The 13727-nt window shown below is 41.9% G+C and overlaps 1 protein-coding gene across 2 annotated transcripts in view; it reads right to left on the reverse strand.

Annotated features, from left to right (window-relative positions):
* Positions 1-4228: 4228 nt before the first annotated feature.
* The window catches only part of NAA50 (N-alpha-acetyltransferase 50, NatE catalytic subunit), a 36183-nt gene continuing 26684 nt past the window's right edge, over positions 4229-13727 (reverse strand). The window contains exons 2-5 of one of the 2 annotated variants that reach the window (XM_075000882.1): positions 12529-12662; positions 11946-12065; positions 10438-10504; positions 4229-8017 (exon numbers count right to left, since the gene is read on the reverse strand). In XM_075000882.1, coding sequence (XP_074856983.1) covers positions 7837-8017; positions 10438-10504; positions 11946-12065; positions 12529-12662 — 502 coding nt within the window. In that variant the 3' untranslated portion in view covers positions 4229-7836. Of the gene's footprint in view, positions 8018-10437; positions 10505-11945; positions 12066-12528; positions 12666-13727 lie in introns of both variants that reach the window. The other variant, XM_075000874.1, reaches the window with a different exon arrangement.

Genomic DNA, 13727 nt, shown 5'->3' on the forward strand with positions numbered 1-13727 from the left:
TTTGCTTTATCAGCAGCTGACAAAGCATTGTTTACACTAGTACCTGCCACTGCAAAGCTTTAGTCCTTGGAGGGGTTGGAGAGGGGGGTGGGAGTATTAAGCAAGAGTGAATCACAAAGGTTACTCAATTGCCTATGTGGACAGAGCCCTGGAAGCAGAGCTCAATGACCCACGGTTTGGCCACCCTTGCTATATACAGTACACATGTGTATACAGATATCCCTCCTGTGAGGCACCACCTGATAGCATGCCACTGAGGATGCAATGCAGATACAGATAAGCATCTGATCGGTGACCTCCACAAACTGATTCTTGGGGATGTGGATCCAAATCTTTGAATCCACACAGGGTTTGAGGTAAAAGGACTAAGGGGGTTGAACATGCAGCAACATCAGCAGTCAGACAATATCATAACTTGTGTTTCCTAATTCCCATGGCTATGACCATCTCACTGCAGGCTTACTGGATGGTCTGTCAATTACAGCAAAATCATGTAGACCTCAGATGCCTGCTTCCTTCTCTTTATTTTTATTTTGAAGTCATTGATGGCTGTCTAAGCAAGACACATACCCTTCAACTGTGCTGTATTTTGGGTGAGAGCCGCAAAGATACACCTACAAAACGAATTGGATAAGATGAGCACAATGGATTTGCTTGTGTGGGGGAGGGGCTTATTACCGCATGCAACAAAGATTGCAGTCCTCAGGTGACCAATTTAGCAGAAGTGATGAGAACAGTCTAGACCAGTGTTTCCCAAATGGTGTTCCGTGGAACCCCAAGGTTCCATGAAGTGAAAATAAGGGTTCCATGAGAAAATTCCATTACAAGATCTGACTCCTCTATGGCGCCCTGCCCTACAGCCACTGAAATAGTAGAACTAAATTTAATTGGTTTAAAGGCTAGCAGGAGGGATCCAGCCATTAAAACAACTGAATTTAGTTCCATTATTTCAGTAGTGGCAGGGCAGGGAGCTGCAGAGACCCCTCACTCACCCTGCTACACGAGCAGGCACACCCCTCTGGTGGGAGTGGCTCAGCTCACCCCTGCTAGTTTAACACCTTCATGCTAACCTTCCTTCTGCTGGGTGCATGTGGCCACCTAGTGTAGGCTCCCCAGCCAGTGCCATGGATGGGCGAGTCCCAGGGGCTGGTTTGGTGTGGAGGTGGGTAAAGCTTGGAGATAGGGGGGTGGGTTTGGGGGCCCAAGGAGGGCAGAGCCTGGTAATAGGGTTTTGCAAAATCCTTTTGCATTTAAAAGGGTTCCCTGGCCAAATAAAATTGGGAAACACTGGCCTAGGGACATGTTCCACCAATGGCCCACAATAGACCTCTGATGCCATGCCCCACCTCCCTACCCCCTATCTGGTGGTGGGAGAGCACAGCTGAGGAGCCTGAGATGACAGCAGTATATGGCACATATTTGCCAGCTTGTGGTGTGACCAGAGCTCTAAGTGCTAATCCTGATAAAGCTGTGCCCCAGTAGCTCAGCTGAAACATTCTATGCACTGATCACAGAAGCCTGGCACACCCCACTGCAGAACCAGAAACAAAGTCCAGTTAATTCCGACTACTGCTTTTGGGAGCAAGTTACCTTGTGACAAGACAGGTGGCTGCAAGCAGGGCAAGTCTCATATGTAAGTTACATTGGTACTACTCAACCCATTGCCAGTTTAACTCAAAAAGATTAGATGGAAATTCTGAAAGCAGGTAATTTTAATGGGGGAATTTGCGATCATGTCTGCTTGCACAAGATTTTTCAGCCCACTGTGTCTGTGCACATACCTTTTAGAGTACTATGGAAAAATTGAAGTTACGCAGAAACTGCAACAGAAGCTTAACTCTGCTGCAGCTCCTGAGGCGGCGTATTTAACTTTTTGGGATAAAGTTACTTTGTAGGTCAGCATTGCAGAGATGTAGTAAGGAAACATACTGCAAATGGCCGTTCCATTTATAGTGCTTAGAGAGTATCTCATAACCTTATATGAATTAATGGATCTTCAACAAAACAAAACCACAAAACAGAAACCAAGATAAGGTAAGTTTTGACCCTTTCTAGACAGTACCTGGAAGTATAGGCTGAATCTCTAATCTGGCATCTGACCAGTGCTGAACAAGAGAATTTGCTGGACCACAGGAGGTCAATCTTGTCTAGCACATTACCAACACTTGCAGTACTTACTGGGCTCTAAGATGACATTTACGGGTAAATTTCAGCTCAATAACAGCACAGAGCATGAAAGCCAGCACTGGTAGCTACAAACAAACTTTATGGGACTGCAGGACACTTGGTCACACCTGTGATAAGTGGTCGTCCGGCTAACTAAAATCATGCTGGATTACAGATGCTAGTGGACAAGAGAGTGAAGGAGTGGAGGGGTTCAACCTGTACTATTGATGAAATGCCACTGGCTCTTTTAGAGAGGACATGACTAACAATCCTAATGAAACCTCTTAATACTACCAATCTCAAATCAGTCTGATTTCATTTCCTAGGGTAAGGTTATGGTAATGAACCGAGTCCAACACCACATTTGCCACCTACAGCATCTTACATCTCTTGCGCTGTCATTTAAGATCAAAATATAGCCCCGGGGGGGGGGGGGGGGCACCTTTCGGCACGCTGCCCATCAGAATAATCTGCTTGTGGGCTGCAACACATTTTGTTTTCCCTTACTTCCACGGTCGCAGTTTCCCACAGCTCCAAGCACATCCCTGCAGCCCGCACCACTTCTTGCAATCCCCATTGGCTGGAAAAGCAAACCACAGTTACAGGGAGCTGTGGGAGGCTGTGCCTATGTAAACAAAATTTCTTTCAGCCTGCAAGCAGCTTACCCAGATGGGCCGCATGCTGAAGGCTGCCAACCCTGGATTTAGCCCAACTTTAAAAAACAAAAGGTTTGGTGGATTTTCAGCTACTTTTGGAGGCTACAGAACCAAGTGTAGGCAAAAATCCTTGTCATAAACTCCAAGTTATGGTACTACAACAGCATTTGAATTGTGCTTGCCAATTTGCTTGCAGGGTTATATATTTATAATGTAACATGGATGAAAGGCAATTTAAAGTCAATAAAAAAGTTAATTTAAACAAACCAACAAAAATTGGTTTGGGTGAATCAGAACATTTGTTTTTATAATTTCAAAAATGTTTCAGTTTTTTCTTTTGTTGACAGTGAATCAGTTTATTAAGACATTAAATACATAGTTTCAAATCAAAAGTTGAAATTTTTCATTTGCAGAACAAGATCTTCTGATATCAAAATCTTTTCAACAGTTTATTTTTATACAGTTTTGGCTTTGTTGAACTGGCATTTTTCAGCAGCATTTTGGCAAAAAACACTGCTGACCAGCTCTAGCAAACGGCACTATGACCTAGATGAGGCCTGAAGATTTGAGCCTTTAGTTTGATATGCTGCCTTATTCGTCACCTTCAAAACAGATTCAGTGCACTCGCTGTAGCCTAAGGCCAGATCTACACTAGGGGAAAAAGCTGAGCTAAGATACGCAAGCCAGCCATGAGATGATCCTAGCTGCAGTCAACATACCTGAGGCTGAAGAAATTCAGTCTCAGAGGGCAGTCAACAGGAGACACTCCTGTTAACTTCCCTCACTCAAGGCAACTAACTGCAAGGAGTACTGGGCTTAATGGGGGTGCTCCCAGAGTTCTATTTAGGGGTCCATAGTAGGCACACTAAATTGAATCCCAGAAGATCGACCTCCAGCACACTCACCCCATAATAAGTATAGATAAGCCCTAAGACAACTTAATTGCACAAGCACAGGATACTGCTTATATGGCATTTCACATAGGAAGAGCAACTGTGGGTTCTTCACAATCTGCAACAGCTGACAATTATTTTCCAGAGATAGATTTTGTAGGTTAAACACTAAACCAACATGTTTTGTGTTGATGCCTCCCTCCTTGTGCAGCATCACAGAAGTAGATCAGCTGAAAATGTCCACAATTGCTCTTGCTCCACAGAAGACAAGGGATTTCAAGGAGTGACCCTAGATTTTGGAAAAACCACTTTCCCATAGTCACACATGGTAATCATCATGCTGATCCATACCAGGATTCATGACACTCAACTTGTTGAAGATCATCAGGACAGGAAAGCTGCATGCATGGCCTGTGAAGCACCTGGGTAAAACCCCACATCTGATTCCAGACGGAACAAGGAATGATGGAAAACAAAGCTAAGTTGCAAGAAATCCACAAGACAAATCAAAAATGACACAACTCCAATAGTGCACGTTTATTCTGAACAGTATTTTTAAAAGTTTTAACTTTCAAGAGTTTGAGAAAAACAAAACATGCTCCTGATGTACAAAGGCAATGATTTAGAGTAAAAATGGACTGTTTTATTTGTAAAGAATGTGATTACCCCTGCAATTTAAAAGTTGTAACATTAATGATGCATGTGTAAGCTTCACAATGCACCTGCACATTCAGACAAAGTCCTAATTAAGAGACATGGGCAATCTTAGCCAGATTCAGTATGAGGCAGTTGCAGATTCCAGAGAAACATCCAAGTCAGCACACACATTACAAGACCGATTCTCTGCATAATTGCTGATCTTGGATCACAGAACAGGAGGAGAATGCAATGGTGGGGGTTTTCGGGGTTTTTTTGGTTCAAATTTACTAGACATCACAGTGCACCATCAAAAGTTAACAAAATATCACTTGTTTGTTTTAGCTGTAACAGCATGTCATGTTCGGTTGGCAGGCTTAACTATTAACTGCACCATGTAAACGCAGCCCATTTGTGTATACAAAAAAGAAAACAAAAAAACAAAAAACAAACAAAAAAAAAAACCCACAAAACCCCACTCAATTTCCACAAAACAAGGAACATTCTTCTGGGAGGTTCTTTTCTCTTGCCCCCATATTACAGTTTTCTGAACGTCTCTTTATAAAGGACATTATCTTTATGGTTCAACTGATGGATGACATCTCTCTACAGTAGGGTAAGAACAACTTGAATGTACACCATCTGCACCAGGGTAAAGTTGAGAGTCTACAATTTTTGCCTGCAATCTCTTCATCCAGAAAACAAGAGCTGGTGATTAGAAACAACTTTTAAATAGCTGTTAAATAGCATATGCTGTTATTTTCAAGATAATGGGAGGTATTGCTGCAGTCACATTAGAAATAATAAATCTGCTGCAAATTCATACTCAACACTATTCCAGTGTCTCTTACTCACAGCACTGAGATAAATTCTCCTCCCACACCCAGTAGTCTGGGTACACCACTGTTAACACAACCATTTGGTAGTAAGAACTGCCGCCTTTCATTTTTCCATGTACAAGGTGCAGCTTTTGAAGAGGTTTTAGGTTAAAACGTGTGTGCTTAAGAGTACAAAAAACCGTATTCCAAAACAGTTTGATAAAAGGAGCCTTGATTTCTGGCTTCTCCCCTTTCCACTTCCTATAAAGTATTTAGTTAGAAGTTAGTGAGGCTGGTTTGCTGTGGAATGGGAGTTCTAAGAATTGTTTTGAGAGAGACATTCATAGAATGATGGCAGCCCAGAGTGAAAAGGGATAGACAAACCAAGCAAGTCCAGACACCAGGCTCATTTATGCTTGTGAATCCTGCATGAAAACTGCCTGCAAACCAGCTTGCTTTATGGAAGCCTAATGGGAAGTCCTGAAAAGCTCACCCTGTGCTCACCTGCCCAACCCAAACACTTACCTGTTAATTCTAGAAGAATCAAGAGCACTTGGATTGGCACAAAAAACAGCTATGGTCTGAAATACAGCTGTGCTGCATGAACACTCTCCAGTGAAATATTCTCTCCCTCTTAGTCCTGTCCAAGAAAACCATGTTGGCACTGGAGGAACTAATTGTGCTTCAATACTATGTCTCCTAGAAAGGTGCTAAAACTGCCTCCCATAATCAATGTAGGCACAGTCTAACTATGCTACAAAGCTTAAAAAACTAGCTGATCTGTGGCCAAGGAAACACTGTCAACTCTTTTTTTTAGCTAGAGTCCTCCAGAGCGTGATATGAGCATAATTCTACCATCAAGATTCAACTAGTGTGAACCCAGAAACTGAAGTTGATGAGCAGTTATCCAGTTCAGCCTCAATGTATTCCAAAAAGCTAACTGCAGTAACCTCTGTGCATCTTGTGGTGAGTAGTGATAGTTCTGGGGTTGTCTATATTTGACACCAGGGAACTAAGCTCCATAATACAGGATAAGACATCTGTTCCTGCCTTATTCTCAATTCTTCCCAATACCCCCATCACCAAAATCATTTGTTTCCCATGTCAGCCTCAGAGCCAACAGCACCCGCTCATCAGAAGATATATACTGCTATATGCATCACAGGTTGGAGACTTTTGAAGAGCAGCTACATTTTAAAGAATACTAATCGCAAAGGAATACAGTTTCGTCTCAGTCTGGGTGATGGGGCAGGAAGGCCAGTTTCAATTTGTTGCTTTTCCCAGAGCCTTGGAGGAATCTCTTAAGTCAAGATGGTATGTAAATGCTGGCAACAGTGTGCACAAGGCAGCACTGAAATTCATGCAAATGAAGCATGGAAGGATGCAAAGCAGAGATCAGTAAAAAGTTTACTGTAGTTTTTGTGTTACACTACTAGGAAGAAACCAGTCAGCCAGCCTACTTTCAAAATCTCACAAGATGTTGCAGTATGAGCTGCTTTATCTGGTGCTCCATGAAACACCTTTTCACAAGAGAACTGCATCGCTGGCTGGTTGGAGAAAAGTGTTCAGAATTCAAAGAGCCGTTCTTGATCTCTTCAGTACTCACAGAGCATATAATCTCAGCAACCCAAGCCTAGCCCAAAACATTTAGTTTCCCCTCTCATTTTAATGCCTGGTTCCTCCACCCTTGCTCCAATCCCATGTTTCTTTGTTGCCACAGGTTTGGCAGCCCAAGCTCCAAACTAACACTTGGACACGGGCACTTGCCTTACAAGCGACGTGGACATGGTGTTTACAGTCCTTTCTATTCCAATACACGGGAATTCAGTTTGTTGCTTTTCTCAGAGGCTTGGAGGAATCTCAAGTGTGAGTCCCAGAGAGTTTGACTTGTTCTTAAAACAAGGACCTCACTCAGTATACATGTTTTTTGCAAGGCTCTTCTTTCTCATGTTGTGTTTAGCTCTTACCCTTGGCAAGAGTCTGGGGGACATGGAGTAGAATGAATGGTGATGGTAGCTGAAAAGGAAGAAGCTAAAACCCACTCAATCTTTTTTAGATCAATCAAGGAATGTAGCACCAACTGCAATAACAACTTTCAGCCCAGGCACAATAAAGGTGCTGGTAAATCAGCCTGCTCTGTCAGCAAGAGATGGAGAAAAAGTCAAACAAAAGTATTTGAAAAGATTAAACATTCTGGGGGTGGGGCAATCTGGGAAAGTTAGAAGAGAGAAGAGGGACAAGAGAACAGCCAAAACAAAGTTTGCGCATATTTCAGGGGCTATTAAAAAAACAAACTGGTATTGCAGAACTCAAAAGGACAAGATATTGCTTTTCCTTTCAATACACAGATCTTTTTAGGCCCTGTATTTCAGTGTGAAAGCATGAGATAAATCACTCTCTGAAGGAACTTAACCTCAGGAATGCCGACCTAAATCCTCCACACCTCAAATTAAGGAGATCTGTACACCTCTTCCCATTCTGTTAAACAGAAAGGAGAGCTAAAAAACCCAAAACATGATTGGACAATCCTTGGAAAAAGCATTGAATTTTGTTGGAGAGAGGCAAGAAAAAATAAGATGAAGGGAAGGGAGCAGGGAGAAATCAACAGGCCTCTCTTTCCTTATTTGGCGACAAGCAAGTGCAAGAAAGTGTTCATTGGGGTTTTGTTCAGTTGTCGGTCTTTTGCACATCTGCATTCTGGCCAAGACAAGGGGCTTTGAGGTTTTTCTGCAGGACATGAGCATCTGCTGGCTCTATCCTCTTGTAATAGTTTTTCTTCGTCTCAATGATCTCAAAGCCAAACTTTCTGTAGAAGTCGATTGCTGACTCATTGCTGATCTGGACATGCCTGGGGCACATAGGAGGATAGAGAAAAAGACATCAGCATTTTCTGCAGTATAAAATGTAGCCTACACATCCCAAAACTGTATACTAAAGGATACTGAGTATGACTGAAGTGAGGGGATAATACTGTAGACACAACTGGGTGCTGTGGTCTAAAAGAGCACAGAAATGAGAATTAGGAACTTCTGACATCTAATCCTGTGCTAACACTATTTCTTTCAAGACATTTGGCTAATCACTCAACTCCCCATCTCTGTTTTCCCACCTGTAAAATAAACCTAATGCTTCTCTTGAAAGCATTGTTGTGGGGATCAATGAGATAGCATGTAAAGTGCTTTGATAATCCGAAAAGTTAAGGTTAACATTATCTGCTCAGCAGCTTCAAGCTGCCTTGAAATGGAAGTGGCAGATATTTTGTGAAATGTAACAATACAATCTAGTTTTAGTGGAAACACTCCTGCAGTTCAATTCTTTACCTTCCTTCAGTAACATACTCTAAGCACTAGAGTTTAAGATAAGGCTTATCCATGGCGATCATGCCATGGATCCTACCAAAACACAAGAGTGTTCTGATAGTATTAACACATGCCTGGACACAATCCACACCAGCAAGGCTCTTTAACTGTGGTTGAGGCTTTATGTTACAGCACCTTCCCTTCAACACAACATAGACAGATTCTGTGGGTTTACTGGAACATTTCTGCCTGATCTTTACGGTTTCACGAAACTTAGGAGCACGAACTCTTAGAGGTGGTGGAAAATCCAGCAAAACAGCCTCTAGTTTGTTTTTTTTAAAAACAGCTAGGGGACTTTATTTCTGTCAAGGGCCTTAAAGGAAATCTGTATTTCAACTCCTGCTGTCTCAGTAGTATCCGTTAAATAAATGTTTTCAGAGTTCAGACGACACTCCAGATATTTGTGGATTAAGATGCTTTAGTACATGGGGACATCTCAGACCCACAGGAGGGACTGTAGCAAGGTTCTAGATGGGTTGCCACACCAAGGGCAAGATCGACCCATCACAGGGCCCTGGCCTAGGCAACTATAACTTTTCCCATCCTGTGGCAAAGGAGAGGTCTGGTGGTTCAGAGAGTAAGCCAAATATGAACTCACCATGCAGCTATGGCTCCTGTCCTCTCCCAGCTCCAGAATCGGCAACCTCATGCATCAGGCTGCAATGCTTGGAGCAGAGAGTCAGGCCTAGCCTGGTGGGACAGGAGCCACCACAGTCAGGTGAGTTGCTCTCCAAACATTTCCACACCACACCCCAGGGCATCCCTTCTGCAGCAGGGCTAGGTCTGGGGATGCCATGACAGGGAGAAGGGTGCATCTATGTGGGTCACAATGACAGATAAAATATAGTTGTTGGGCTGTCTTAGTAAAAAGTTTGGGAGCCACTTGCTTTCGCATATCACGGTGCTAAATGATAATGTGTAACTAATGGAAAAAAGGCAGAACCCAGTCTCAGGTGCAGAGATGGTCAATGTCCAAGAGAGAATTTCACAACTTGTGACTTAAGACCATGTTTTTAAAACTATGTTTCCTCAAGTTAGGAACCTAAATTTGAAGATGTTGATCCAAGTGCCAGCAAAATCAAGAATATGGCCACCCCTGACAGATATTTGGCGCGCCCATCTTTGCCAGCTTTTCATCTCCCATCCTAGAAGAGTACTTTGGCAGGTGGAAAGAAAGATTATGTACCCCTCCTTCCCTTTCAGGTACAGCAGCAAACATTTAAGACTGGAAGACTAATATGCGCACTACTGTAGCATCTAAATTTGAAAAAAGAGAAGAACTAGTGACAATTAACAAATGTTTAATAATGAGTCTAAGTCACTAATTCTGAGGGGAAAGAGCGGGAGCACTTCAGTTAGTTTGGAAACAAGCTCCAATACAAGAGTTGCCCTCTGTCAGTCTTTATTAACCTGAGTCGGCATGGTAAACTTCTGAGAATTATCCCTTCTTAAGGTCTTTGCTTCAGCTTCCTGCTGACACAGTACTGGGCGTGGGGACTGACAAACCCACTGTGAGATACGAGCTTGTTAAACACTCCACGCACTAGGGTCTTCAACAGTCCTGGTGGGGGTTCAAGATGCTAGTCAACTATTCTGAAGCAGAGGATTGAAAGCACACTTTCTAGTGATCTGGTGCTTTAATGTACATGAAGCATCAGTAAAGACGCTTACTATCGGTGATAGTTTATATAGGTTTGTAGCATTCCCTTCTGTAAGGAGAGGGAATATATCAGTGTGGCAGATGTTTATTTCTTTTTACTTGAGTACTGATTGGCTTGGCTATTCTTTTGCGATGGGATCACCTTTGACCCATCATTCCATAGCAACTGAAACAAATGATATTGTGCCCTTCTCACTCTCCTACAGTGCCCCTTCCAGACCCAGGAGAACAAGAATGTCATTTACTTACAAGTAGATGTTGTCAAAAGTTCCATCTTTCTCACAGATGTTTAAGACGTGATTCAGCATTTTAGTTCCTGACAAGGAATAAAGAGATATTTAATCACCCCACAAGTGTGCAACCAAATCAGTTCAAATGTTTGCAGTCAGCTTTGTAATTGTTTAATTCCCTGAACAGGGGAGTGTTGCTTTTGGTAAGCTCATAGGACATACTGCTAAGGCAAGTGCCGAAAGCACTGCTATTATACTCTGAAATTATCATACCATACGGCAGTTCATTTGTAAGTGTTATTTGAGGCTGCTATGAACATGAACATTTATACATGGTATATACATTTAACTTAAAAATTACATTGTGCAAGTCCAAATACTTCAGGGAGCCTTATATTTTTAATGCACAAGGAGGACTCCCTGCAAAGACATTAAAAAAGTAGAAGCCTCATGTCAGAAGAACAGAAAAGATGAGTGAATACCTTCCTCTTCTGTAACATCTTTCATGAAATATTTAAAACCATCTTACATATGTAGGAATTAAAGTCTCCCAACACCTTGTGATGTATTTTCCTCATAGATGAACAGATGCAGAGAGTTTAATCAAATGAAATTAAGATTAATAAAGCTAAATTTTAAATCTTCCCTTCTTTGTTCACAAAGTCCAATTCTTTATGATTTCTTTTAATAAAATGACAATGCTTTTCAAGCTATGAGAAAAAACTTAACAGTCTAGCACTGCTCAAAAGCAACTGTACATGGTACAAATGATAAAGAACCTTCTTCTAAACTAAGGCATCCACTGTCATTCAGTGAAAAAATAATGTGATTAAATTTAAGTAACAACATTAACATTAACTGCTAAGCAGGTAACAAAGCCTTTGACACAAACTGAAGCCAAAAACAATGAAACACTCTAATGGAAATAAAAGGCCTAGATTAATGTGAGAAGTCCATAGATTTGGTACAAAAGGCTGGGGGGGGACGTATACATTGCAATGCAGAGGAAAAAATAGCAGCCTTCCTATAACAAGGAGAGTTAACCTGTTGTGATGGAAACTAAGCTACACAGTGCATGGAAGGAGCATTCTCCAGAAGGAAGAACAGGTACTTAGAGAGAGTCAGGAAATGTGGGTAATATTTCTAGATGGGTCACTGATGGGGTATGAGATACTAAGGCATGTCTTCTCACCTCTCTTAGCTTCAGTATTTTTAATCTGTTAAATAGAAATAATACCCATATCACAGAGAGGGTCTGACATTTAATGCATAAAGAGACCTTAAAAATCTGGAGTTAAAAAGCACTATAGAAGCATAGTCTCAATTCCACAGGACAGAGAGAACAGAGTTCACTATAAACCAAGTTCTTCTTTCCCACAGCTCCCTTCCTAAGGCAGGGCTCATCTTCTAATAAAGCACCAAGTCCTGTTGCCTCAAAGGAACTGAAGGCTTCGGAACAGCATTCAGAAGGCTGCCCAGGACACATGCTTTCTTTGACGACACAGCTCAAAATGCAGATAGCCTTACCTATTCCTAGCCTTCGGTAGGGTGCCAGGCATCCAAGTGTCATAATGTATAGTCTCTTTTGGTTCTGAGAGTGATCCACTCTGCAGCACACTGCTCCCACCGCAATATCATTGAAATATGCTGCCAGGGAGGAAAACAGTGAAGTTTTGGTCATTTAGAAATGACAAGTTTTATGACTTGTCCTATCCTTCATTTCTATCTTCTTTCCCTGTTGCCCCTTTTTCAGCTTCTGGGAAATAAAGATTCCTACCTATAATGCAACAAAACTTTTAGTCAACGAAGTCATTTGGACATACAAGCAATTTTACCCATACTGCTCCAAAAATATTTAGGCAAATGTTAAATTGTGGGTGACATTTTTGGGTGATGCTTGCTCTGTGGTGCTCACGTCAAAGAACTCCCAATAGAGAGAGACCCTATTTAGATTACATGTTAATTAGGGTGGGGACAGTGGTCTCTTGTGTGTCTCAGACACAACTAAGCATCTTTTCACTGCTTAACAAAACAGGAGGACCTACTGTCACACAACAAAAGAAGAGAGCAACACTTCCACCCACCCCAAAATTACTGACAAAAGCTGTACCTAATTTGGCTAGTTCGCCAACTTCCAGCACATCCTTGTAGAACTTGTCATTGTAGCTGACAGGAAAAATGACTTGATTTAACCTCTTCAGCTGCTTAATGTTGTGTGGCGTCACATCTCCCAGCTCGATCCGGCTACTGGAACAAATCAAAACCTGCTTAACACCTCTACAAACCCACAACTTATAAATACACCAAATATTTAAAACCAGGTATTTTATCTACAGAGTGCTATTTAGCTGAACAACCAATTCAATAGCTACCTGAATCATTGGTGTGAGGTCAACACGCACACACAGCTCCTACTCCCTCTTTTGCGGGCAGCTGCTTTAATACCAAGAAAAAGTCCCAATCAGTACCATAAATTCAGAAAATGCTAAAGGTCTTGAAACGTTTACACTTGAGGCTGGCGCTCCACAGAATAGCATCTGAGTTATTATGACAGCATTGGAGAAAAGAGCAAAAGGAGAACCTCAATCTCCCAGTGAGCCAAGTGGCACTAGTTTCCAAAGCTTTCCCCTTAAACTTTTACTATGGATTCACTAAGATTGTGTCTGTGCCAGCTTCATGCTTGCTCCTCTCTTTTCATCATCTGGTCAATATGAAGAATAAGCTCCTTGGCTAAGTCCAACCACAAACAAGATAGCCCTGAATTATTTTCATTAGAAGACTTTAGGGCAGGGATGAGCAAACTTTTCAGGTCAGGCCCTACTTTTCAGCCTTGCAATTAGAAGGCATCCCCCACAACCAACCTGTCTAATGCAATCTGAAATTTCATTTATGTTCATATGGTTACAAAAACCCTTTCAGCATGTGTAAGAAAATAAGCATGCAGAATGTAAAAACTTTTTAATCGGCATATAAATGTGAATACACATACATAAAAACAGTAACAGATTTCAACATTTTAATGAGGTGGATGAGCCAGGGACCCAGCAGCACAGTGCTGAGCCCTGCTTAGGAAATTTCATGCTCCCCCTTCCCTCTAGGGGGCTCAACACCAAATTTGTGTACCCCTGCTTTAGGGGATAACCCTAAAAGAATTCAAATTAACATATGAACAGGAAGTCCTCCCTAGACTCTTCCCAAAGAGAGTCTTGGAGGCTGCATAAAATACTACACTAACATTTGAGCTAACTCTCTCAATATGATGGTGAGCTACTGCCTGGGACAGAAAAGTCACAGACTACAGTCAGTTAT

The sequence above is a fragment of the Carettochelys insculpta genome, chromosome 1 (assembly GCF_033958435.1).
Source record: "Carettochelys insculpta isolate YL-2023 chromosome 1, ASM3395843v1, whole genome shotgun sequence".
Classification (NCBI taxonomy): Eukaryota; Metazoa; Chordata; order Testudines; family Carettochelyidae; genus Carettochelys; species Carettochelys insculpta.